Raw genomic sequence first — 22520 nt, forward strand, 5'->3', positions numbered from 1 at the left:
GGTTTGGGGTATGTCTTTATCAGCAGCGTGGAAACGAATACAGATGAGTAGTCAAAATTGGGAGTAGCACTTTTTGGGGAACTGGGTTGACATTATGCCTCTGGGATTTTTTTATGTACCAATATAAGAAATGATTGTGTATGAATTATCTGCATTTTCTGTGTCCCTAGATTTGTCCTGACTCATAGGACAAATTCTTTTTAGAGCCAGGAGAATTTTGACTCTAATTATCCAGTATGCTTACTTTTATTAGTTAGAACTTAAAATTCTGTTGTACTTCCCACTTGGCTGTCAGGAATCTTCATACACACATTTGAGTTTAAATGATAAATGTTTTTTTAGACAATTTTTTTTTTTTTTTTTTTTTTAAATAAGATTCTCATTCTGTCCAGGCTGGAGTGCAGATCACCTCCTGGGCTCAAGTGACCTTCCCACCTCAGCCTCCCAAGTAGCTGGGACTACAGCCACGTGTCATCAAATCCAGATAATTTTTATATTTTTTGTAGATACAAGGTCTCAGTATTTTTCCCAGGTTGGTCTTGAATCCCTAAGCTCAAGTGATCCTCCCACCTTGGCCTCCCAAAGTGCTGGGATTACAAGTGTGAGCCACTATACCTGGCCTTTGTAAGTTCTTTAGCCTTTTTTCCCCCCCATTCCCCAAAGCCTTTTAGAAATTTTGTCTTGGTCTTTTTATTGTCGGTTAGGTTAGTTAGGTTAGGGTTTTATTATAGTAGCACATGTCCTTGAAATTCATTTTGGAAGTAGGCAAAACATTGCCATGGAAATGGAAGGCTGAATACAATGTCACTTGTAAGCATTCCAAACTGTTTAGAACCAGGATATTTCCAGGGAGCTGAAGAGCTGAGGGCAGGCAGAGCTAGCTTTTGGTTATTTGGGATATTATTGCCAGCTTCCTCCCAGGGCCATTGTCACCACCTGATCATTTGAGTTTTAGTTTCTCTAGTATCAAGATACTGGATAATGACTGACCAGGCAAGTATAGGGGTTCTCTGGCTTTTAATCACTAGGGCATTAGTCCTTCTTCTCTGGCCCAAGTGCAGTCTGGGGATTCAGAACCATAAAGTGTAAGAACTGGAAGGGACCAGGTACCATTTAGCCCAGTCTTCTCCTTTGATAGAGTCAAATGGGTTAAGGAATCCTTTTGAGGTTATGAAGCTAGCTAGTGGCAGAATGAGATGAGAACCTTGGTTTCCGGACTGTGTTAAGGTCCATATTTATTAGTTTAAGGACTCTTAGACCTTTTGAACGTCTCATTATGCTTGCATTTTGCAAACAGCATTGGATAGATTTTCTGCCATTACCTAGCTGTGTGACCTTTGGCAAGTCAGTCTTCTCGAACCTAGTTACCCGTTGGTAAATGGAGATAACATATTCCCTACTTGATTTACAGAGTTTCTTTCCACCATTCCAGATACAAACCAGTTGCATATACCTCCATCTTTTTCTCCTTCCTCATTTTAAAGGAAGACAAAGATATGAATCTGTCAGGCCCAGACTCTTCACTGTGCATTGCATTCCAGTTCCTTTCCTCTCAGCTCTCATGAAACTTGGGTCAACAATCTCCATTTGTCCCATTGCGTTTTTGTAACGGCAGTGCTTTTGTTCTCCCATGGGTCTTTGTGGAGTTCCTTTCATGAACCATCTTTCCTTTCCTTTTCATCTGCTAGTCTTCCTTAGGGTTTTGACTTCTCTGTTAGTCTCTCCCTGACTGCCAAAGATAGCTCACTTTGTCTTTTTAGTGCCCTCCTGAACTCTGGATAGTGTAAACTTCTGGAAGGTAGAGATGTTTTTATTCACTTTTGTATTTGCATCTGAATTATATGAGGTGATATAGGTGAAATCTCAACTGTATATATACACATGTATGTGCACACACAATGTCTGTTTTTATGTTCATGTATATATGAATTCAGACTATCTCTAAACCTGTTGCAGAATATTTTGTCTCTGGGAAGGAAATTTTAAATCTATATCCTGTCCTCTCAGCAGGCAAGGATCCAGGCTAATTGCCATCCTTTGTCCGATCAGCTTCCTTGTAGAGTGAAAATAAGCCACAGTATAAGGTTTAAATTTCTGGTAGCAGAGACAAGTTATGATAGGTAGAACTAGAGTGAAAATAAAACTAGGGAGGGGACAGAGCTAAGTTCTGTGAGAAATAATTGAGTTAATAGAGACTAACTATAGAAGTAGAAATAATCTGAGTTTCCATTTATTCCATAAACAGTAAAGTTTAAATGTAATATTCACTTTTCTCCATGTACTATAGCTTCAACTTGGAGCATATTATTCCCCAAACTGTCCTTTGAAGTGTTAATTAACTAGCTATTTAATTATTCTCTATTATCCTCTTTGGAGATTGGGAGCTAGAAGAGCTGCTAAAACCCTGAAAAGTAATCTCTAGGCCCAGGGAAGGAGCTCCACCCTGTGATTTGAACTTAATATTTAAAAATGACTTATTTTAGACTAAACTTTAGAGCACAGCCTCTCCATTTTAAATGTGCACACAAATTACCAGATCCTGTTAAAATGCAGATTCTGATTCAGTTGGTCTCAGGCCTAAGATTCTGCATTTCTTGCAGTTCCCTCAGGTGAGGCTAATGTGCTGGTTCATAGACTACACTTTGAGTAGCACGTTTAAAACAAGAGAGCATTAGAAGTAGGAGGGCTTCTGAAGTTAACTCTGCATACCTGAATTCATGGTTATGTTGATAGCAGAAGGCCTTGGCTTGGAGAAAGAAAATATTCTAGAAACACTTCTGCCATGTCCTAAATAAATAGTTCATCACATCTTGGGAATCCCAGAGGGGATCACTACATTATAACAGTAACTGATTTTCATGAAAATCAGTTGGAATTCTGTTCAGTGACTATCTAAAAGGCAGGCAGGAATGTATTCATTAAAGTTGTTATATTTTCATCAGGATGATTAAAATCAGTTATATGGAGAAATTCAACAATGTGGAACAAAGTCACCTATGAGGAAATTTTCATTCTTGAAAGATAAGCACTTAGTTTAGTACTTTGCTAATAGGCTTTTTGAGGTGTTGTCTGCCACTTGCCATCTTTGTCTAGACCAGCACTAGCATTCTAGGTTGTTCTTTGGGTGAGAACTATAAATGGAGAAAGGAGGTCTGGCATTGAATCTTGTCTTTATCACTTAATTGTATTGAGATCTTGGGAAAGTTCTCAGTTTCCCTGAGCCTGTTTTGCTACCTGTGAAACAGTCATATTACCATTTCATCCCAGAATTTTTAAGGAGAGGATTGGTGAATGATCTTGGCATAGTTAATATCCTTTTACCATTATTTTTCTCCTACTTTGATCCTGGTAGGCAACTTGCTGTGTGTCATTTGGCAATTAGTGATTTATTGGCTTGGCTTCTATTGGTGGGATAGCTGTTGTGAGGTATGCAGTCCTTCGTTTTGGAAATCCTGGGAGCTCAGAGAGAAGTAGATATTCTTGCTTCTCAAAAACAGTGGGGCTCCCATGGATTTTTGTCTCTCTACATATTTTATGTTAAACACACTTATTCCTCCCATGCGGGAAAAAGTTAAAAGTGATCAGTGACTTGTCCCTGGGTCCCTTTCCTAACAGGTGGTCCTAACTTCAGGCTTGTGTGTGCTGTGTAAGCTTCTCTAGCTGAGGTCGTGATAAGATCTCTTCCGAGTCCTCTGGAGTTAGGATGTGGCTGGAGTCCAGTTTCTTTTGTTCTTTAACCTTTCAGTTGCAGTGGCCTTGGTCTGGAGAGTTGTGATTTGTCCTTGGTTAGATTACGCACATCCAATACTTGGCTTTCTTATACTCTTTCCCTCCCAGTTTTGCCTGACTCTTAACTTCTGTGGGTTCTTACCTTTAAAAGCTCACTACTTGGAAATGAGAATTCAGTTGCTGCTCTGTGATTGTTCCTGTGTCCTTCCCATCTCTGAGGTTTTATTGGCAGCCTATGTTCCATATCCTGCTGTTCTCTGCTCAGACCTTATCAAAACAATATTTAAGATGACTGATTCGTTAAAGACTCAGCTTTGACTTCTCAGAAATAAGACTGCATGTCATTCTCATTGGCCTTAGTGTTTCCTAATCAGGGCTTAAACCCTAACTTTAATCTGTAGTTCTGCAACCTATCTTACTTTACATTTTTAGTAGTACCTGAAACTACTTCTAACCAGTGACCTGGATTCAGGAATCTCTGGTTTCAAAATTGCTTCTAACTTGCTATATGACTCTTACCAAATAATTTAACCACACTGGGCCTAAATTTACTTTTAACCTGTAAAACTAGGATTGGATCAGTTTTTCAAATGTTCTTTGTTGTTGGTTGGGGTGGGATGGGAATGACAAGAAAGCTCAGTAGGTAGGCTCTTCATTCAATGAAGATTTTGTTTATATACTGAAGGCTTTCACTATTAAATAACTTGGAAAAACTGCTGGACTGGATGGTCTTTTAAGACTGCAGGTACCAAGCCTTTGGCACTCTAGGATCCATCCCTTTTAACAGTAGCATCTATTTTTAGATGAGACAAGGATACCTAAGCTGTATTACAAATGTAGTTCCAGACACATCATGGCACTCCACATCTAGTCTGGTTCCTGATACTTTTAACCAATGCTCTGGCTTGGCCATTCCCGTAGTGCCCGTCCTTTTCCTTTGGCTCATACTATCCTCCTCAGCACAAGCATTATTTGTAAGCCTCCCTTCCCCATTTGATACTACCCAATCAAGACTCTAGTATAAATGTTCTGTCCCTTCAAGAAACCTTCCCCAGTTGGCCATTTTCCCAAAGTACATTTTCCATTCTCATGACTCAGTACACTTTGCTTTGTTTGGTAGTTTTATGTGTAAAGCTCAGAGAAGGACTGGATCTTGGGTTTCTTTATTGTAAACCATCCCAACACCTTGCATTGCACTATACTGAAGGTAACATGGATCCAAGTCATATAGCTTAAAAATTCTTTTCTCTTTCAGGATCGAATCATCAATTTAGTTGTTGGCAGTTTAACATCCTTATTGATTCTAGTAAGTATCCTCATTTTGTGCCTCACCCAGGCTCTTAGCCAAAGTTTTGAAAACTTTATCAATTATAATTAACTTTCCAAAAAGTTAAGTGCTTTTATTACCACAAAATTGCAATTGCTAATTGGAGTAGCTAATTTAATTCCGCCGCACCCCCAGGTTGAATATGTGAAATGGTACAAGTCAGACAACTTGGTTTTCAGATAATTGAGTTTACCATGTTTTGCCTAGTAAATTTGTAAAAACGTCAGTGTAGCCACTTCCTTCTGTCATCATCTACCATAATTCCCCATTTCTATTAATTTTGTTCCTAAAGAAAATATCCATTACCCTATGGTCAAGTTTTAAAAGATGTGGTCACAGTGTATAGCAGTTTTACTGTATACATACTGTAAAATACATGTGGGAGCTATCACAATAAAATTTTTAAAAGCTGTATTTTCCATAGTTTGACATTTTTCTGGCACATTTTCATTAAATTTGATAATTTGTTTTTTCCATGGCTTCTTAATGAAAAGATTGCATATAATGCTGCATCTGTTAGAAACAGAACTACACGATATTAGGTCTTTCAGTGTGTTTCATAATGTTATAGCAAAACCGGCTTTGATTATATTCATTTTGCTAGGAATGTTTAAAATAACAAAATGGCTAGAACTTTTTCTAGTAGAATCATTAATTCTGGGAGTGAGGTTTAGTTAAAGAAGTTATTTTGGGATCAGCTAGTTTTACTAATGTTTTCTCTCCTTTCATAAGGGAAAGGTTAGAAAAGGAGGAAGTACTAAAAACTCAAACATATTTATAATTACTCTAACATTCTAGAAAGCAAACTTGGTGGCAGATGTAATTGTTGCCTAGACTCCAGTTGGTAATTACCAAGTCTTGGAATTACTATTAAGGCCTTACATAATTTCTCTTCATACAGGTAACGCTGATCAGTGCTTTTGTTTTTCCTCAACTACCTCCAAAACCGTTGAATATATTCTTTGCTGTCTGCATCTCTTTGAGTAGTATTACTGCCTGCATACTTGTAAGTACTGTTGAGAATTTAACCAGTGTTCTTGAGGGTTTAAGTTGCAATGCATAGGACAAAAATTTTCAGCCTTGGGTCTATACCAAAGGGTATCTCTTAATTATATCCTCATCCTCCCCCTAAAAGTATGTTAGAATTCTCAATAAAATCTGAGTTTTCTCCTAAATCCCAAAGTTGTAACCCCAAAGAGAAACTCTTACTCCCTTGATAGCTAAAAAAAAAAAAAAGAAAGAGAAAAAAAAATTAGTGGGAAGACTTAGGTGGCCAGATATTTTAATTTACTTAATTCATCTTCACTCAAGGACTATATGAGGACCAGCAGTCTTCGGGAAATGCCAGTTACTGCTAAGGGATGAGATAGCACACTCTGGATTGAATTCTAATGATTACAAAATTAGTCTATTTTAATCTACATGTTTGTCTCCCACAGTGGAGGTATTAACACCAAAACCTCCTGGGAAATCTGAAGCTGCAGTTGTAAAAATGTTTGATTTACTGCAAATATTTGTTTTATGGTAAAGAAACAAAGATGGTGGTGGCTCCTCAGTGTTCAATCATTCATTAGTTGGCTACATTGTTTCATGTTCCTTGAGAGGCAGAATCAAAAGAAAAAACAATTGTTTTGATCTCCGTGGGGCTTAAATCAATAGTAATTTGCTTATCTGAGTTAAAATTAAAGAGGAGACATCTCCAAGTGTTCTAATTCACTGATCCTGCTATGTACTCCCATGACCCGAAAAAGGACTGGCCCATCGCACTTTGGGAGCTCTCCTGTTCCCCTAGCTTGAAGCCTAAAGTGACTAACAATGAACTAACTTAATCCAGATATACTATGGAAGCCCTATTTTGCAGTCTGAACCAATTGTATGAATCATATGAGTCTAAATGTTGTCTTCCTTTCCTGTTAAGTAGTATGTCCAGGTATATGTTCTTGGATAGCTTGCCAGATGACTGGTGGAGTATACAGGTTTGAACATAAAGGAAAGTAAACTGAGAAAGTAGGAATAAGTATGATCTTGGATGTGGAAACTCAGAGTAAGAATTAAATTCTGACTGCACTGGTCTCAGGAATGTAGAGATGTCAGAATATGGAGAATGTCTGTCTCATTTAGGGGAATAAACAAATACTAATGAAATTTGAAATTGGTAGAAAAAATGTTATGTTTTAAATTTTAACTGTTTATACACTTTAATTCTTCTTTTTTTAGATCTACTGGTATCGACAAGGAGACTTAGAACCAAAATTTAGAAAGCTAATATACTATATCGTATTTTCTATCATCATGTTGTGTATATGTGCAAACCTGTACTTCCATGATGTGGGAAGGTGAGGCTGCCGAGGAGAAGTACTTACCAGGACTCTTCAAAATGATACATTAGGACAGTGAGTAATTTTTGGATAAGGTATGCTGAAGAATCTCCTGCAGAAGTCTGATACATGATTTTCATGTTAATTGTAAATGTAATTCCCTCTTGCAAGGGAGACATAGCCTAGATCACTTTGCTTTTTCTTTAAGGAGCTGACGTTGTACCTAAACATTCCAACCCTTAAAGCTCAAACAGCACAACATTTCACTTTTGAAATGAACATTTTTATAATGTAATTGCACGGCAAAAGGCTATGTAACAAACAAATCTTGCATTTTAAGACAAATATTCTTTTATTTCTGTTAAACTGAATATACAGTTGTTCCCTAGGCAACCGACTTTTGCTTATAACTACAATTTAATTTCACGTTAACAAAACAGACAGTGAAAAGACAACTTTGTGAAGATCTAATTACAATAATAAATAAAATAATTTATACAAGGTTTTTTTTTTCCTTGACTTTTCTATAGGGGTCATATTCATTAAAAAGCCCAAAAGGCTACCTTTGCCTTAACCCTTCTGTAGTATAGGAATGACTCTTAGATTTGTTTCCTTTTGTTATAGAAGCAAATACTGTTTTTTTAAAAATTGCCTGAGATGAGAGGTTATATTGTACCCCACCACCTAACAAAGTGGACGACAAACTATTTTCTGGGTAATTTATGTTGCAAAACATGTAATAAATGGTCACGGTATCAAGGATAGGTAACATTACTTCCTTCCTCATTTAGTTTTACTTCAAAGTGCTAACTTTGTAAACTAATGACAGTGGTTTCTGAGGGGGTGAAAACTGCTTAGATTTTGGTGGGTTTTGTTACTATGCTTATCCATATTCCCTTTAAAAGTAACAAAAAACCTGTAGTGAATTTTAACTCTTTTAATGCTTTCCTGTTAACCCTGCCTAAATCAGCTCCCACTGCCAGCAATGGGTTAATCAAACGTAACCACCACAAGACCACCTCCTAGGTCTCTGTACTTGTATGCTGGTCAAGTCTCAAACTTAGTCTTCTTGAAGATCAGAAGATCACTGGTAAGCTCTCATGTTGAAATGACTTATCTGAACTACAACCAGGCTTACTTGAAAGGAGACAGTGCCATGTCTGATCTTTAGAGAAACTGTATTTTAAACCACAGCAGTTAAGCTTTCGTGATTCTAAACTTTTCTTCGTGGCTGAAGTGAATGAAGTTCCTTATTGCCATGTAACATTAAACATAGGGATTTATGCTTAAAACTCCCAGCCTCCACTCAACTACACACTGTCATAAAACTCAACTTCAGATGATGTATTTAAAGGAGGTAAGAAGTCATAGCAGCAACAATGTGTGGCTTAAGCACTGTGGCTATTTAAATTGGTAAATTAAGCCTCTTAGGGGTTGCTCCTATTTCTTTGAAGATGTTGTAATTAACAGTGTGGCTTCTTTGCTTGAACTGCCTATTTCTAAGAATTATCCTAATGACAGTTTACCAAATCTTCGACATCCTTTGAATCTTCTGAAACAGGACTGCCCAAGGATGATCCAATGATATTTGATTCTTCCTGATGATGTTGGAGTATGGGATCTGTAATGAGTATCCAGTTAGTTTTAAATGTATATATTTATTCTCTAGTCCACGTCAAGAATTTAAGGTATTCTACCACGGTGTAGAACTTAAGACTAGTAGCTTATTGGATGAAGAAAGACTGAAACAACTGAATTAAATGTCTGATTTTTCCACCTAAAATTTATCAGGCACATAGTAAGTATTATATTACGGTACCTGTTAGTGTTGTCAAAGGCAAGACAGATTCAGCATCTATAACATCAGATGTCTGGATAAAGCCATGTGGTGAAGGAACGATAAGTATTGTTTCATCATCAATTGTTTGATCAACTTGTTCTTCTATAGTGGGAGACTCTAAACCCTAAATAACATTAAAAGAAAAGAGAGACTGACTCATATTCCTTACTAGTCTTCCTTAAAATCCCATGTGTAGGTTAAACAGACTTAAACATGACCCATTTAAAAATCAGAATATAAAATAAAAAGTTAAGGTCTCACAGGGACCAAAGATGACCTCACGATCTAACATACCTTTAACAAAAGGAACTTACAAGGACTGGGTCAGTTATAGGTCAGCTGAATATAATAGAAGAAACAATGCTGTTACAGTGTAGGATGATATTACTAACCACTCACCAGAAAATGCTTCTATGGGTTCTAACAAACATTTCTCAATGTATTGTAGGTAAAGAGGGAAAAGTTTTAGTGACGAACTATAGTAAGATAGAACATGGTTTTCTTATTCTTCCTGACTGCCACAGATCTCTGCCTGCCTATTTCTGCCAGCAACAACACTGTGAGGTCTGAGGTAGGGGTTTGAGCTTAATTTCATGAGTCTAAAGAAAAAAGTTTCCCAAACTGCAGGTTTGAGGCTCAAGGCAAGAACCCACTGAGTTGTTCTTTAAGTACAACTTACCTCGGTAACATAAGCACTGGCTAAATCAGAGGGTGATTCCTCTTGTTTAAGGTCGGTGTCAGAAATTTCTTCTTCTGTTCTGACCATAACACTATTCATCAGTTCTGTGCTATTTTGGTCACTGAATTTGGATACATGAGCATCATTAAATGATGGCTCCACAGTCATCTTAGGGTGATGAATTTCATCTGGGAAAGTGTCTGCTTCTAGGGCATCTGGAGGCTCAGGAAAATCAGATGACTGAATATCACTATCTACTGTCAGTTCTGCTTGGGATATGGAAGAAGTGATGTCCTCTGTGGCAACAGTCTGAATGATGACTCTTGGTGTGTGACACTGCACTGTAACATTATCACTTGTGTTCAACAAATGTTCTGGCTATAAAACATTAAAGAACCTGTTAAAGTTGTAAATCAAATGACATTTATGGGGGTACCTCACTGTCTCCCCCATCTCTTACCTCTGGAACTGTAAATACTTTTATCACTATTTTTCTACAGCCCTTGTCCTTTACTTGCTAGGGCCTTTGCTCTCCTAATGTCCCTATTCTAATGTATAGCCATCTTACATAAAGAGAAAGGATGAAACATACATTCTAGTGAAGGCAGAGTGATGGTGTATAACACTGTGCCTGGAATAGCAGCAGTGGGAAGAACTGTTTAGATAACTACCTTATATTTTGGTCCTTATCAACTAATCCTGGTCTATAGCAGGTGCTCAAAAATCAAGTAATTTATGTAACATACGGATAAAGCATGAACAATGATCTGTTCAGGAGAAGCAGGAGCAGCAGCTGTCAGGGTTACTGTGGGACTAGCAGTCAGAGTTAGGGGAAGGCCTTGGCTTGAGCTTGTTTGAAGTAGGTAGGTGCCTGGAGTGCCAGTGGGCTGTAGATGGAAAGACTAAAGGAAAAAGAAAAATAAGATAACTTAACAATGATTAAGTCTACTCATATACAAAAACAGGGACTGAGTTTAGTTTACTAGACACAAACGTACTTACCCATTGTGAAGCTGCGAACAAGTAATACAATGTAGGGCATAACTGTCTCAAGTCATTACCTAGCCTGAAGGTTTAAGAGGCTGCTCTTTGCTCCTGTGTACTTCTATGGTCTGGTCTCAGCTATTTGTTTCAGGGCACCAAGACAGTTGTATGAGCCACTGTTTCCAGTGCAGTAACCCTCTTTTTCCTTTCTTTGTAGCACGTAAAAACTGGCAGTCCCCCAGTTAAAAAAAAAAAAAGGCACAACAGCAGTGTTTACTTGAACACTTTTTCACCGTATACTTTTGGGAAATTTTTCTGTACCCTGTCCCTTTCTGTAAAATAGTAATTAGCAATGTTTTGCTGAAGGAAAAAGATGTTTATCTGAAAAAGCTAGTTAACTATTAAATAATACATTTTCTTTTGAAATTTTTAAAGGAAGTATAATGAAATTATTGACCAATAAACTTTTCACAACCATAAGCTTCTATATAAAAAATGTGATATAGGTTTATCTTAATATTCTAAAAAAGTATTTGCACTTAAAATAGGTCTGGGGGTTAAAATCATGTAGCCTGTTTTTCAGTCTTGTGGACTGAGCTAAAACAACTCTCCTGGGTACTAAATCCCCAAATATAGTTTTCCTTATTGCTAAAGTGGAGATGGTAGCTACTTCTCATGGAAAGTGTTTGGGATTAGAAATGATTATGAAAGTGCCTGGAACTCTGTGAGGACTCAATTTCTTTTCTATATTAATCACATATGGTGAGGCATTATTTTAAATACTTTATATGTACATGCATATATGTGTTTTATTTAATATATTTAACTACATTTAATTTTGACAATTTTTTGAAGCTGGAGTACTATTATCCTGTTAATAATAAGGGAAAGCCTAAATATGGTGACCCCATAAGTTAAAAACCTGAACACATACCTCAGATATGTAGGTGTGTGTATATATAGTTTACCAGGGGAATGGGCTTAAAAAGGTGAAAGTTTTCTACCTGTGTCAAATGGTTGTCTTACACATCCCCATTTCAGAGACCACTGGATTAGGAGACTGACTTAGGTTATGTAAGCTGCCAGTAAAAGTTCCAAAGGTGGCCATCCTCTTGGGATTTGGCTGGGGAGAGGATGAATAAACTCTTGCACTAATAACCCTGCGTTCTTCACAGTAAATCTTGATTTAATAAAATTTTTCTTAAGGAAATATGAATTATAGGTTTGTTTTAGAAAGGGCATTCAGTCATGCTCCACTTTCAACCTACATTTTCAGCTGCAGGAAACCACTGATCTACTTTTCGATCTACAAATTTGCCTATTTTGGACATTTCAAATAAAGGGGAGTCAAGTACTATGTGGTATCTTGTGTTGTCTGGTTTCTTTCACTTAGCTTATTTTTCAAGGTTCATCTGTGTTGTACCGTGTTTCAGTATTTCGTTGCTGAGTAATATTTGCATGGCAATTGTACATTTTATTCATTTTTCTGTTGCTAGACATTTTGGTTGTTTAATGCCATGAACATTCATGTACAAGTTTTTACTGGACAGATGTTTTCATTTCTCTTAGGTGGATCCTTTGATAACTCTGCTTAACCTCTTCAGAAGCTAAAAACCAGCTACCTTTCCAAAGCAGCTAAAGCTACCTTTCTAAAGCAGCTAAACCACTTAGCACTGGGACTTTGAAATTTTGTATCCCCAGTGGCTAGTACAGTGTTTACTGAATGAATGTTGTTAAATTTCTCATGATTAGTTTGTCCACAAACTTTCTCAAATAACCAATATGAACTTTTTGGTTATAAATTATAACTCAGTACAAGTCCACAGTATGTATATACTTATTAGCACTGTCATTTTCATATATATAACATTTTGGTTTATATACAGATGAGAGAAAAGCTGATTAAAATTATAAAAGTGGAAGTCCGATTTAGTCTACCATTCATTTGGCCTCTGACTTTTGTATTTCATTTGCTTATATGATTTATAAAAGTGATACCAATTGATCTTTCTCATGCATAAAAATGGCCAATATATATGAAGCGTTACTCACTGGAAGAATCTCAAATGTCTGTAGTGTTCCACTGTTTAGTGTTATTGTTTCTGAGTCAACGGTAGCAGCAGGAGAGTCTGTTGAAGCTGTGGTAATAAGGACAACAATAAATGTTTTGTAAATTTAAGTTTCTCTAGTGTACTCAATTATCATAAAGGCAATTTAATATTGAATAATTTGCCTGTAGACCTGAAGTCACTTACATTTCTTATGAGAGATAATGAATTCAATTTGTCTGGGATGGCATATAGTACAGGGGTGGGCTAACTATGGTCCACAAACAAATCCAGCTGATTGCCAGTTTTTGTAAATACAGTTTACTGGAACACAGCCACACCTATTGGTTTATATATTTTCTGTGGTTACTTTAGTACTACAACAGAGTTGAGTACCTGTGACAGACACCAGAAGGTCAATAAAGCCTAAAATATTTACTATATCTCTTCCTTTATAGAAAAGGTTTGCTAACCCTTGGTATACATGATTACATGTTTCTAATGGTAGGAAGTAAGAGGAACACACTAAGACCAACCTGCAAAAAGACAGGAACTTGGTAAAAACTAATTTTCTTGTACATCTGGGTGAGCAGTATGGCTGTCTGGACTGGTAGTCCAAAAATACTAGGCTTTAATCACTTCCTAGCAATATAAACCTGAGTAAATAACTTACTTTATAAACTAATGTTCAGATATTTTTACCTGTCCTGCCTACCTCATATGGTTGTGAGGATCAAAAGTGCTTTTAAACACAAATAAATGTTAAGACAGCATTATTTCAGAAGACCACATTTGGGAGACTGAATAAAGATCAGACAGTATAATCTCTTTACATGTGTGTCAACTGAGGATCAGACTTGATCAACATCTGCTCAAGGTTAAATAGAACATACTAGCAATGTCATCTTTTTTGGTGCTTGCAGTCATACCTATAGGCAAATTATGTGAAATAAGGCTTGGAATTGACTTTTAATGTGTTATGTTTATTAAATTCTGACTATAACACTTCTCAGCTATTTAAAAGGAATCTATTGCCCTTACCAACAGAAATGCACTTGATTCATATTATTCATCTTACTATTTGATGGATCCTTGAGATCATAGCTATAATAATTTGAAGGGGTTCCAGACAGGCTAAATCAATGTTAGCAAACTACTATCAGGGACAAATGTAGCCTAAGGCTAATATGGTTTTTACATTTTCAAAGGGTTGTTTAAAAGCAAAACAAAGACTATCCTTCAGAAACCTATGTAGCCTGCAAAGCCTAAAATATTTACTGTCTCTGGCTCATTACATAAAGAAATTTGCTGATCCCTGTTCCCTAACCTAAAAAACGAAAACGAGATTTTAGTTAGAATGCTACAAGTAATAGGTGGATTGTAGAACACTTGAGAAAATTCTAAATACTATTTTAAAATGCTGCTATCAATATTAAGGTATCATTTATAAAATGTTTGTCTTCCCAATGGGTACTGTCAACTCAATAGCCAAGAAAAACTAACACGCCCAATCAATTTATAACCAATAGCAACTCTCATATTTACTTGGACTAGTAATTTCAGTTGCTTTGCAATCCTCAGACTGAAACAAAAACAAAAAGAAATCCTTCATTCTTGATTACACTGATAACCAAATTCAGATTAGGACTTTAAGAATAAGGTATGATTAGTTTAAATGTCTCTAAGGTAACTTTGACAGTCAATGCACATAGATACATGGTGTTAAACACCAATATGTGATTCTGTGATTCTCAACCAGGGAATCATAATGGTGTATTTAGAAATATGCAGGGTGTTTCTGTTTCTCATGATGACTGGCATATACTACTAACATTCTGTGGGCAAGATCAAAGGACACTGAATATCCTGCAATGTGAAGGAGTCTGCAAAAACCTGTTGCTCAAAATGCCAATAAATCACCTGGTTGGGAATAACATAATGATTGGAATACTCCTGGGTATCTTTTCAAATGTAGATAGCATCATGTAGACCAAAAACAAAAAAGACGAGTGAAGAACATGGTTCTGAGAATTTCATCCTCATTCCTTTTTTTTTGTCACTATAATTCAAGACTGACGGGAAGGGATAAAGATCAATTTGACTTAGATCTAAAGAAAAAAAAAGTTCTCACTCTAACAACGGCTAGGTTTCCATAATCTCATTAAGCACAAAACTGTCAAAAAACAGTTGCCCATAGGAAACTGGCCCTTTACTCCCTGAAGAAAATCATTCTCAACCTTGCCAAAACTCACTTCTTTACCAAACGACCTCAAATCAATCCCCAATTGATATGTCTTCTGGTGAAATTACTACACATGACACACCAGTTGGTAAATTCTATTTCTTTGCTTGACTGACTGCTTTTTAGCTATTTTCTATCATTCATTCTAATTTCTATTTTTAATAATTTCTATTAAGTCATTAATTACAAAATCTAGAAATTAAGATGGTTTCAAATGGTTTATAATGGTTGGGCAACTGCTTATACATCCTTCCTGTCACACATTCAGTGTGCAAATATTAACTGAACTAAACAAAACATTTTTGGATGTCCTTCAGTTCACCTACCTGGGTAAATATCTATTAACATTCTAGAAGACCAAAAGACATCAGAGCCATTAACTAAATCATATAGATCAAATAGCGGGAATCTTGAAGATCAAACACTTACAAACATGGGTGATCTGGACTGGAATCTGCAATGCTGCCATGGGGCTAGAAGAGATGGCTGTATTATCTTCCAAGCGGGCAACTCTTATCTGAACATGCTGTACACTGGAATTGGTATTACTGTTTGGAACTCCAGATCCTGATTTATTCTCCAAAAGCGTTGGGTTGTTTTTTTGGTTCTCATGTAACTGTTTAAGACCTTTTATTAAGACTGAAGGGAGATGGGTAGACAAAAAGAACATTGATTCTCCGACAGACCACCATCTAAGCAGCAAGGGAGGTGGGGGGAGGTAAGGAGGGAAAGTATTTGGAATAAATAATTGCACACTGGATGTGAGAGCTTATAAAAATAAGACATTTTAAAAAACAACATATCCTGAGATTTTTATAAACATTATCCATCGTAACAAATTTTAATTCTTAATATTGTTATTCTTGCCATCTAAGATGTATAATGTTAAAAAAATTAAAAAGGTAGACATTACAAAGAACATGAAAACGAACATTTTCTATTCCTAGGGTGTCTTGATAGAATTATTATTTAGGAAGAATACTGGCAATGCTAAACAGCTTATTTTCATTTTTTAAACGAATAGTGTATATTTTTCCCCCCAGAGCTGAAGGGCCCTTGACTGTTGGTCTAGAGGTAGCAACTGATCTTTTCCAAACAGTAATATGGTATTCCTGCACAGGGAAGCCCATTCTAGACTTTGTTTTGCTCTATTCATAAAATACGCTTATTCTCTGTAACTGGATTTTTTTTTTTTTTTTTTTTTAAGACAAGATCTTGCTCTGTTGCTCAGGCTGGAGTGGCATGATCACAGCTCATTGCAGCCTCGAACCCCTGGGCTCAAGCCATCCTCCTGCCTCAGGCTCTTGCTCCCCAATAGCTGGACTACAAGCACATGCCCACCATGCCTGGCTAACTGGTTTTTATTTTTCTGTAGTAATGGGGTCTTGCTATGTTGCCCAGGTTGGTCTCAAACTTCCAGCCTCAAGTGATCCTCCTGCCTCAGCCTCCCACAGTACTGGGATTATAGGCATGAGCCACCATACCTGACCTATACCTGGGTATTTAATTTTAAAAAACCACATTTTCATCAAGCCAAAGTTCCTCAGCATTAAATTTTCCTTTGGAACAATGGAAGTTAAGAGTGTTACAATAAGGGGAATAAATTTAATAACCTAAATTAAACAGACCGCACAACTCAATTTAGTACCTAAATGCAAAACAGGCAACGAAAAGTATGCTATGCTTCACTTTAAGCAAACCCAATTTAAGATACCTAGATTTATATAATAAATAAAATTAGAAAATTACAGAGCCGTTGTTCTACAAAATTATAACAGAATTTCTCTAACACGCCTAGTTAAGATATTTGAAATTACACAACTCACAAAAGTTGACTTAAACTTAGGTTTTCAGAAGTATATCTTTGTATAAAATAAAAATGTAGTCATCAATCACTTAAGGATGGGGATACGTTCTGAGAAATGAGCCATTAGGTGATTCTGTCATGGAATCATCAGTGTACTTACACAAACCTAGATGGTACAGCCTAGTACACACCTAGGCTAAAGGACCTATATAGTCTATTGCTCCTAGGCTACAAACCCTTACAGCATGTTACTGTACCAAATACTGTAGGCAATTGTAACACAATGGTAAATCTTTGTGTATCTAAACATAGAAAAAAAGTAAAAATACAGTATTTTAATATTGTAAGACCAATACTATGTATGACATCTGTTGTTGACTGAAAGGTTATAAGTGGCCAGCTATGCTGGCTCATGCAGGTAATCCCAGCACATTGGGAAGCCAAGCTGGGAAGATCACTTGACCCCAGGAGTTGGAGACCAACCTGGGTAACATGGGAAGACCGCATCTCTACAAAAAAAAAAATTAGCTGGGCATGGTGGCATGTGCCTATAATCATAGCTATTCAGGAGGCTGAGGTGGGAGGATCACTTGAGTCCACAGGTTTGAGGTTACAGTGAGCTATGATCACACCACTGCACATCAGCCTGGGTAAGAGCTAGACCCTGTCTCTAAAAACATAAAAATTAAATCGTTATGTGGCATGACTGTATATGCAGATTTTATTTCCTCCTGATAGTTTACACAGAAGAACAAGAATGAGTATAAGTGTGTACATTTTCATTTTAGGGGCTTTAGGAATTACAAACAGTAGTAATTCTTCTCTGGGGAAGAAAACAATTATTGAGAGAAACAGGGCAGAAGTGTAAGTGGAAATCTGCTATGATCTCTCTTTAGCTGGGGCAGAGAACTTCTAACCTCTCACTCCTAAGGAGTAAATATGGCAAGAAAAGGGGAGGAGCTTAAAAAGCAAGTAATACATTACCAGGGAACGAAACATCCTTATGGTTTGCAATTTGCCTTTTGATGGTCCACCATTTACTTCGTAGCCATTGTGGTGAACGGACACTACTCCATCCCTCAGCTAACAGATCCCAGTTAATGTCATTTTCATCAGCTACATCAAGTTCTGCTATCCTACAGTTACAAAATAAGCATCTGTTAGACATTACATTAATTTCTCTATAAGAACCCCTCCTCTGACTATAGGTGATTACGCTGGCAAATAAAGGGAATGGCAGGTTATGGCAATGAGATGCTATTGTTAAGTTGCACGGGAAAGGACTCCAGGAGTGCAGATCTGCTTTCAGAGCTAACAGCTAAGAAATATCAACAGCAACAGCCTTTAGTTAAAGGTACAACCAATGGGCTAAACCATAAATGGTTAGAACCAGGTGAGGCACTGTGAAGGAAAAGGGGTATGGTAAAGGTTAGAATAAGAACAGATTTAGTTGTATAGTGTTCTGCAATGTTTCATAGTGTGGCATTTACTAAGTCATTTATTTCCTGGATCTAAGTGTTTCCACTGTTAAGCAAAAATATTTAGAAATGAGCTATTTATAAAGATGACTAGTTGAAGAAAAAAAAAACAATCCAGTCTAAAAAAAAAAAACAAAACCCCCCACAAAATCCAAAACAAAATAACACAAAAACAGTAGCTGCAATCAAAAAACAACACACTAGTACAACAAAATTTGAGGTTTAAAAAAATCTGTTCATTTTCTAGCTTTGTTGTGATTTGATTTTCAGTAGGGAGTAGCCATGGTGACAGTCTCTATTACTTCAGAGTCTTAAACTATTTCTTGCTATTTCTTGCTAGTATTTTTGCCCATTTTATTTTAGTTAATGAGTCTTAATGGTTAAACCAACTACTTTTAAAAAAAAGCTGGGATTATGATATCTTAAAGATTTTTCGAATTTGTATGAAACGGATGTGTTTGATTTGGTCTACTTTGAAGGTGTGGAGGTAACTACAGACTGGGCCCTCTTCTTGGAAATCTTAGCACAGTAGCCAAGAATTGAAGGGCATGGAGACTGAACAGCCATCTTATCCTAAACGTGTTCCCCTTATAGGACTGAGGCACATTGGTGGGACAGTGGAAAAGCTGCACTGCCTCTGCCTGTGCCATACCTGTTCTGTGGATATAGAGAGGACTTCAGTCTCCACGCCTTCAATCTGGTACTTTGCACGAGCACTAAATCCACTAAAAGAAAAGGAACACAAAACAAAACAAAAAAAGAGCTCAATATGGAATACGTAAGATGTTAAACAGTAGTGCTCTATGGAAAGGATACTTTTCAGACACTAGGCATCTAGGGAAACCAAAAGAGGAAAGTCTATCAAGACATCCACAGCAATTAAGTGGTTTTTGTCATTACAAGATTCAGGACACAAACCTGAGGATGAGATTGATTTCATCTTCCTTGGTCCATTCAGTACCTCCACTCTGTTTCCAATTCAGGTAGTTGAGCCATTTAGAACGACATTGCTTTTCTGAGCGGGTACCCACTCGTTCAGCCACAGCTGCCCAAGATACACCCTGTGTGACTATGTCACCTGGCTCAGTGCTTGTCAACTCATGAACCACTTCTGCGAGTCTCTTTTCTTCTTCTTCTGTCCACTTCCCTGAAAGAAGGAAATCATCCAGACTACCACTGCTAACTTCTTTTACAAATCTGATTCAGCCCTGTATTTACAAGGACCGATGGGAAGTATGTAGTAGTACTAAGAGTTTGTTTCTGAATGACCCTCTGGTGGAAAACCATATATACCCACTAAGACAGTTTCATTTTACTAGCTCAGAGAGGGTCTCAGTAGAAAAGAAACTGAAGAATCCTATGGAAAGCACTCACCAATTATGAAAAGAAAAACCACCCAAAACATAACTACAAAGAAGAATGTATTCTCAAGTTACACTAAGTCCTTTATAAACCGTGAAGTGGGAAGACCTTCATCAATGGCTGACAGACAAGAAATGGCATGCTTTTTTTCTTACTCTCACCTAAGATTCCCTGCTCTGCAAAAGTAGAGTAAGTTCAAGAGGCCATTACTTATAGGAATGAATGATGAGACACTAGGGAAATAACCAATGGGCTCAACCTATTTTAGTAAAAACTAGGTTTCTACCATCTTGTTTCCCCACTATCCCAACTCCAAGCTACTGTGATGAAATATTAGTAAAGTCTGATACAAGTATTTATATTTATTTTTATTCCTGTGTTTTCTCAACCCATAAACCCACTAATAGATAATCCCAAATGTTCCTCTCAGTCTTTTTCTTATGGAGCTAGAGCAGAAACACAGGGAACAAAGAGAACCATTTTTTTTCATCTTCTTTACCTCTGTTTCTGTTTTGTTATTACTAGCTAAAAACCTCTAGAAAATTTCAAAAAGACTGTACTTGCTTTGGCATTCCATTCATCCAGCAAATGTTTATTGAATTTTCATTATATGCTAAGCACAGTTATGAATACTCTGGATGGATTCAAGATGAAGTCCTACTCTTCTATTCTAGCATGGTGTTAAAGGATGGGACCACTTTGAGACTGTGCTGTTTCACGGCGTGGCCTCAACAGCAGCTGTATGTCACAACATGAGAAGGAAACAGGCAGATCTATCAATCCCTCAGGCTGGCAATCAGGAAATGCCACTGTGTCCTTCCAAATTATGTTACCAAAAGTGGTTCTGTACTCACAGCATCTTACATGAACCTCTGAGATCCTATTCTAAATCTAAAGCTTACAGCCCTGCTTCTTTCATTAAACTAGCCATGTCACAGAATGACAAAGCTGGTAGGACGTATGTTCTCACTGCTCTGCAGGTAACAGTTCTGATTTCATTTTAGTAGAGCAAGGGGTTAAGGACAAAATGTATATGCCCTAGAAGCTAAAGCTAAACTTCAGAACTTTTTTTTTTTTTTTTAATTGAAATAGTGGGCATGGATTACGGATGCTTCAGAGAACATTATGGCTGAAAGGGCACTATGAGACCATCTACTCTAATCTCTTTATTTTACAGAGGGAAGTGAGGCTCAGAAAGGTTAAATGACAGTTAATGGCGAAGCCTAATACGTTGTTGGTCGCCAAGATTAGGTTTAACAATATGACTAGGACATTTGTATGCATTAAGAGGCATTCGTGGTCTTGCCAGGGGACTGAAACACCAATCATAAATTTTTTCTATGGAAAAATATAGTTTGAGAGTTTAAAATAAGCAAAATACGTACAAATCTTTGGAACACAGCTTCTTCCTAATTTGGGACTTACCTGTGACTAAAGTTTTTCATAAACACTCACTGATTAGCTGTTGCTAATGTAAATTCAACAGTTAGATGGGCCTAAATTAAAATTACTTGCTGCATATATGTCTTCAAAATACTTTCTCAACTGGGGAAGTATTGAAATTGCTACAAAACTGAAACATGTCAGATCCGAATCATCTTGACACTAAGGTGATGTTGTGTCCCTGAAGACAATGTTACCTTTTACAAAAACAAAGTAAAAGATTAGTTTGATGTATCTAATAAGCTCAAGTAAAAGAAGACTAGAAAATAAAGTCTGAACTAAGGTGAATGATCTAAATCGCTCCCCCAGAACAAAGACAAGACAGTATCCTAAGGGGCAGGAGGAGGCTTAAGTGGTGATAAGAAAACGCTACCAGGAGCAGTCACAGTACCTGTGTTGCAAGTATCCTTCATCAGTCGGCACCGATCTTTGACAGAAGATGCACTTCTTCCTAGCGCCGCCCCTATTGTTGCCCAGTCATTGCCATGCTTTATCCGGAGCCTAAAACAAGAGTCTGCCAATCAGCATTTGGTTCAATTGTTTTCTCCCTTTTAATTTCATCATTTATTCTTCATTCTTCTTCTTCCCATTTGACTGGTTTGGAAGTTGTGGGCAGCAATACTTTGAGAGCCAAAGTTTGAAAGTGTGGCCTTTTTTTGGGGTCCACAGTTGTCTGTGGGTGAAAAAAAAACAGGCAGCAATTGCCTTTTTCCTGGGTCAGAGAAGAAATAAGTAACTTGGATATGTGTTCAAAAAAGACCAATTTCCCCTCAGGTTACTGACACAATCTCCCAGGCAAGCCCCAGACTTTCCCTTTTGAGCATATACCCAACAAACTCTTCTTTAGACATCTAAAAAAGTTTCACAGGCTTTTAACAGATTATAAACAGAATCTACCTTCAAATTTTTTCATGATCCATACAATTCATTAAACCATACGTTAAGGCCTAACTCAATAAAGCAAAATTCTATTTCCTGAGATTCAATAGTCTTTGCAAAGTTGAGTCAGCCCAGATATTCACTGAAACATTTGCCAAGTCACCATTCTAAACTGAGCCATGTAGCACAACCCTGGTTTTGATCCTGGTATATAAATTCCCCAAATTTAGTCTTCAGGCCACCAAAAATGGCCCCTTAATCTTTTCTGGAACCCCTATTAGTGGTCTGAGGAAGCATCTGGTGAATGGCAACAGGAGACCAGATTTATACATTATGAGAATAGTTATTTTGTGCAAGTATGGATTTGATGTGATCTTTTTAAGG

The 22520-nt window shown here is 37.1% G+C and overlaps 2 protein-coding genes across 6 annotated transcripts in view; one reads left to right on the forward strand and one right to left on the reverse strand.

The window, feature by feature from the left end:
* The window catches only part of TMEM243 (transmembrane protein 243, mitochondrial), a 28717-nt gene extending 20840 nt beyond the window's left edge, over positions 1-7877 (forward strand). For 2 of the 3 annotated variants that reach the window (XM_011996052.1, XM_011996051.1), the window contains 2 exons: positions 5958-6062; positions 7274-7877. In XM_011996052.1, coding sequence (XP_011851442.1) covers positions 5958-6062; positions 7274-7396 — 228 coding nt within the window. In that variant the 3' untranslated portion in view covers positions 7397-7877. Of the gene's footprint in view, positions 1-4984; positions 5036-5957; positions 6063-7273 lie in introns of all 3 variants that reach the window. The other variant, XM_011996053.1, reaches the window with a different exon arrangement.
* The window catches only part of DMTF1 (cyclin D binding myb-like transcription factor 1), a 44058-nt gene continuing 29245 nt past the window's right edge, over positions 7708-22520 (reverse strand). For all 3 annotated transcript variants that reach the window (XM_011996050.1, XM_011996048.1, XM_011996049.1), the window contains 9 exons: positions 21649-21758; positions 19371-19599; positions 17959-18110; positions 15597-15806; positions 12930-13015; positions 10640-10795; positions 9894-10271; positions 9194-9338; positions 7708-8995 (listed from right to left, as the gene is read on the reverse strand). In XM_011996050.1, coding sequence (XP_011851440.1) covers positions 8886-8995; positions 9194-9338; positions 9894-10271; positions 10640-10795; positions 12930-13015; positions 15597-15806; positions 17959-18110; positions 19371-19599; positions 21649-21758 — 1576 coding nt within the window. In that variant the 3' untranslated portion in view covers positions 7708-8885. The remainder of the gene's footprint in view (positions 8996-9193; positions 9339-9893; positions 10272-10639; positions 10796-12929; positions 13016-15596; positions 15807-17958; positions 18111-19370; positions 19600-21648; positions 21759-22520) is intronic.

This window comes from Mandrillus leucophaeus, unplaced genomic scaffold (genome assembly GCF_000951045.1).
Source record: "Mandrillus leucophaeus isolate KB7577 unplaced genomic scaffold, Mleu.le_1.0 Scaffold50, whole genome shotgun sequence".
Classification (NCBI taxonomy): Eukaryota; Metazoa; Chordata; class Mammalia; order Primates; family Cercopithecidae; genus Mandrillus; species Mandrillus leucophaeus.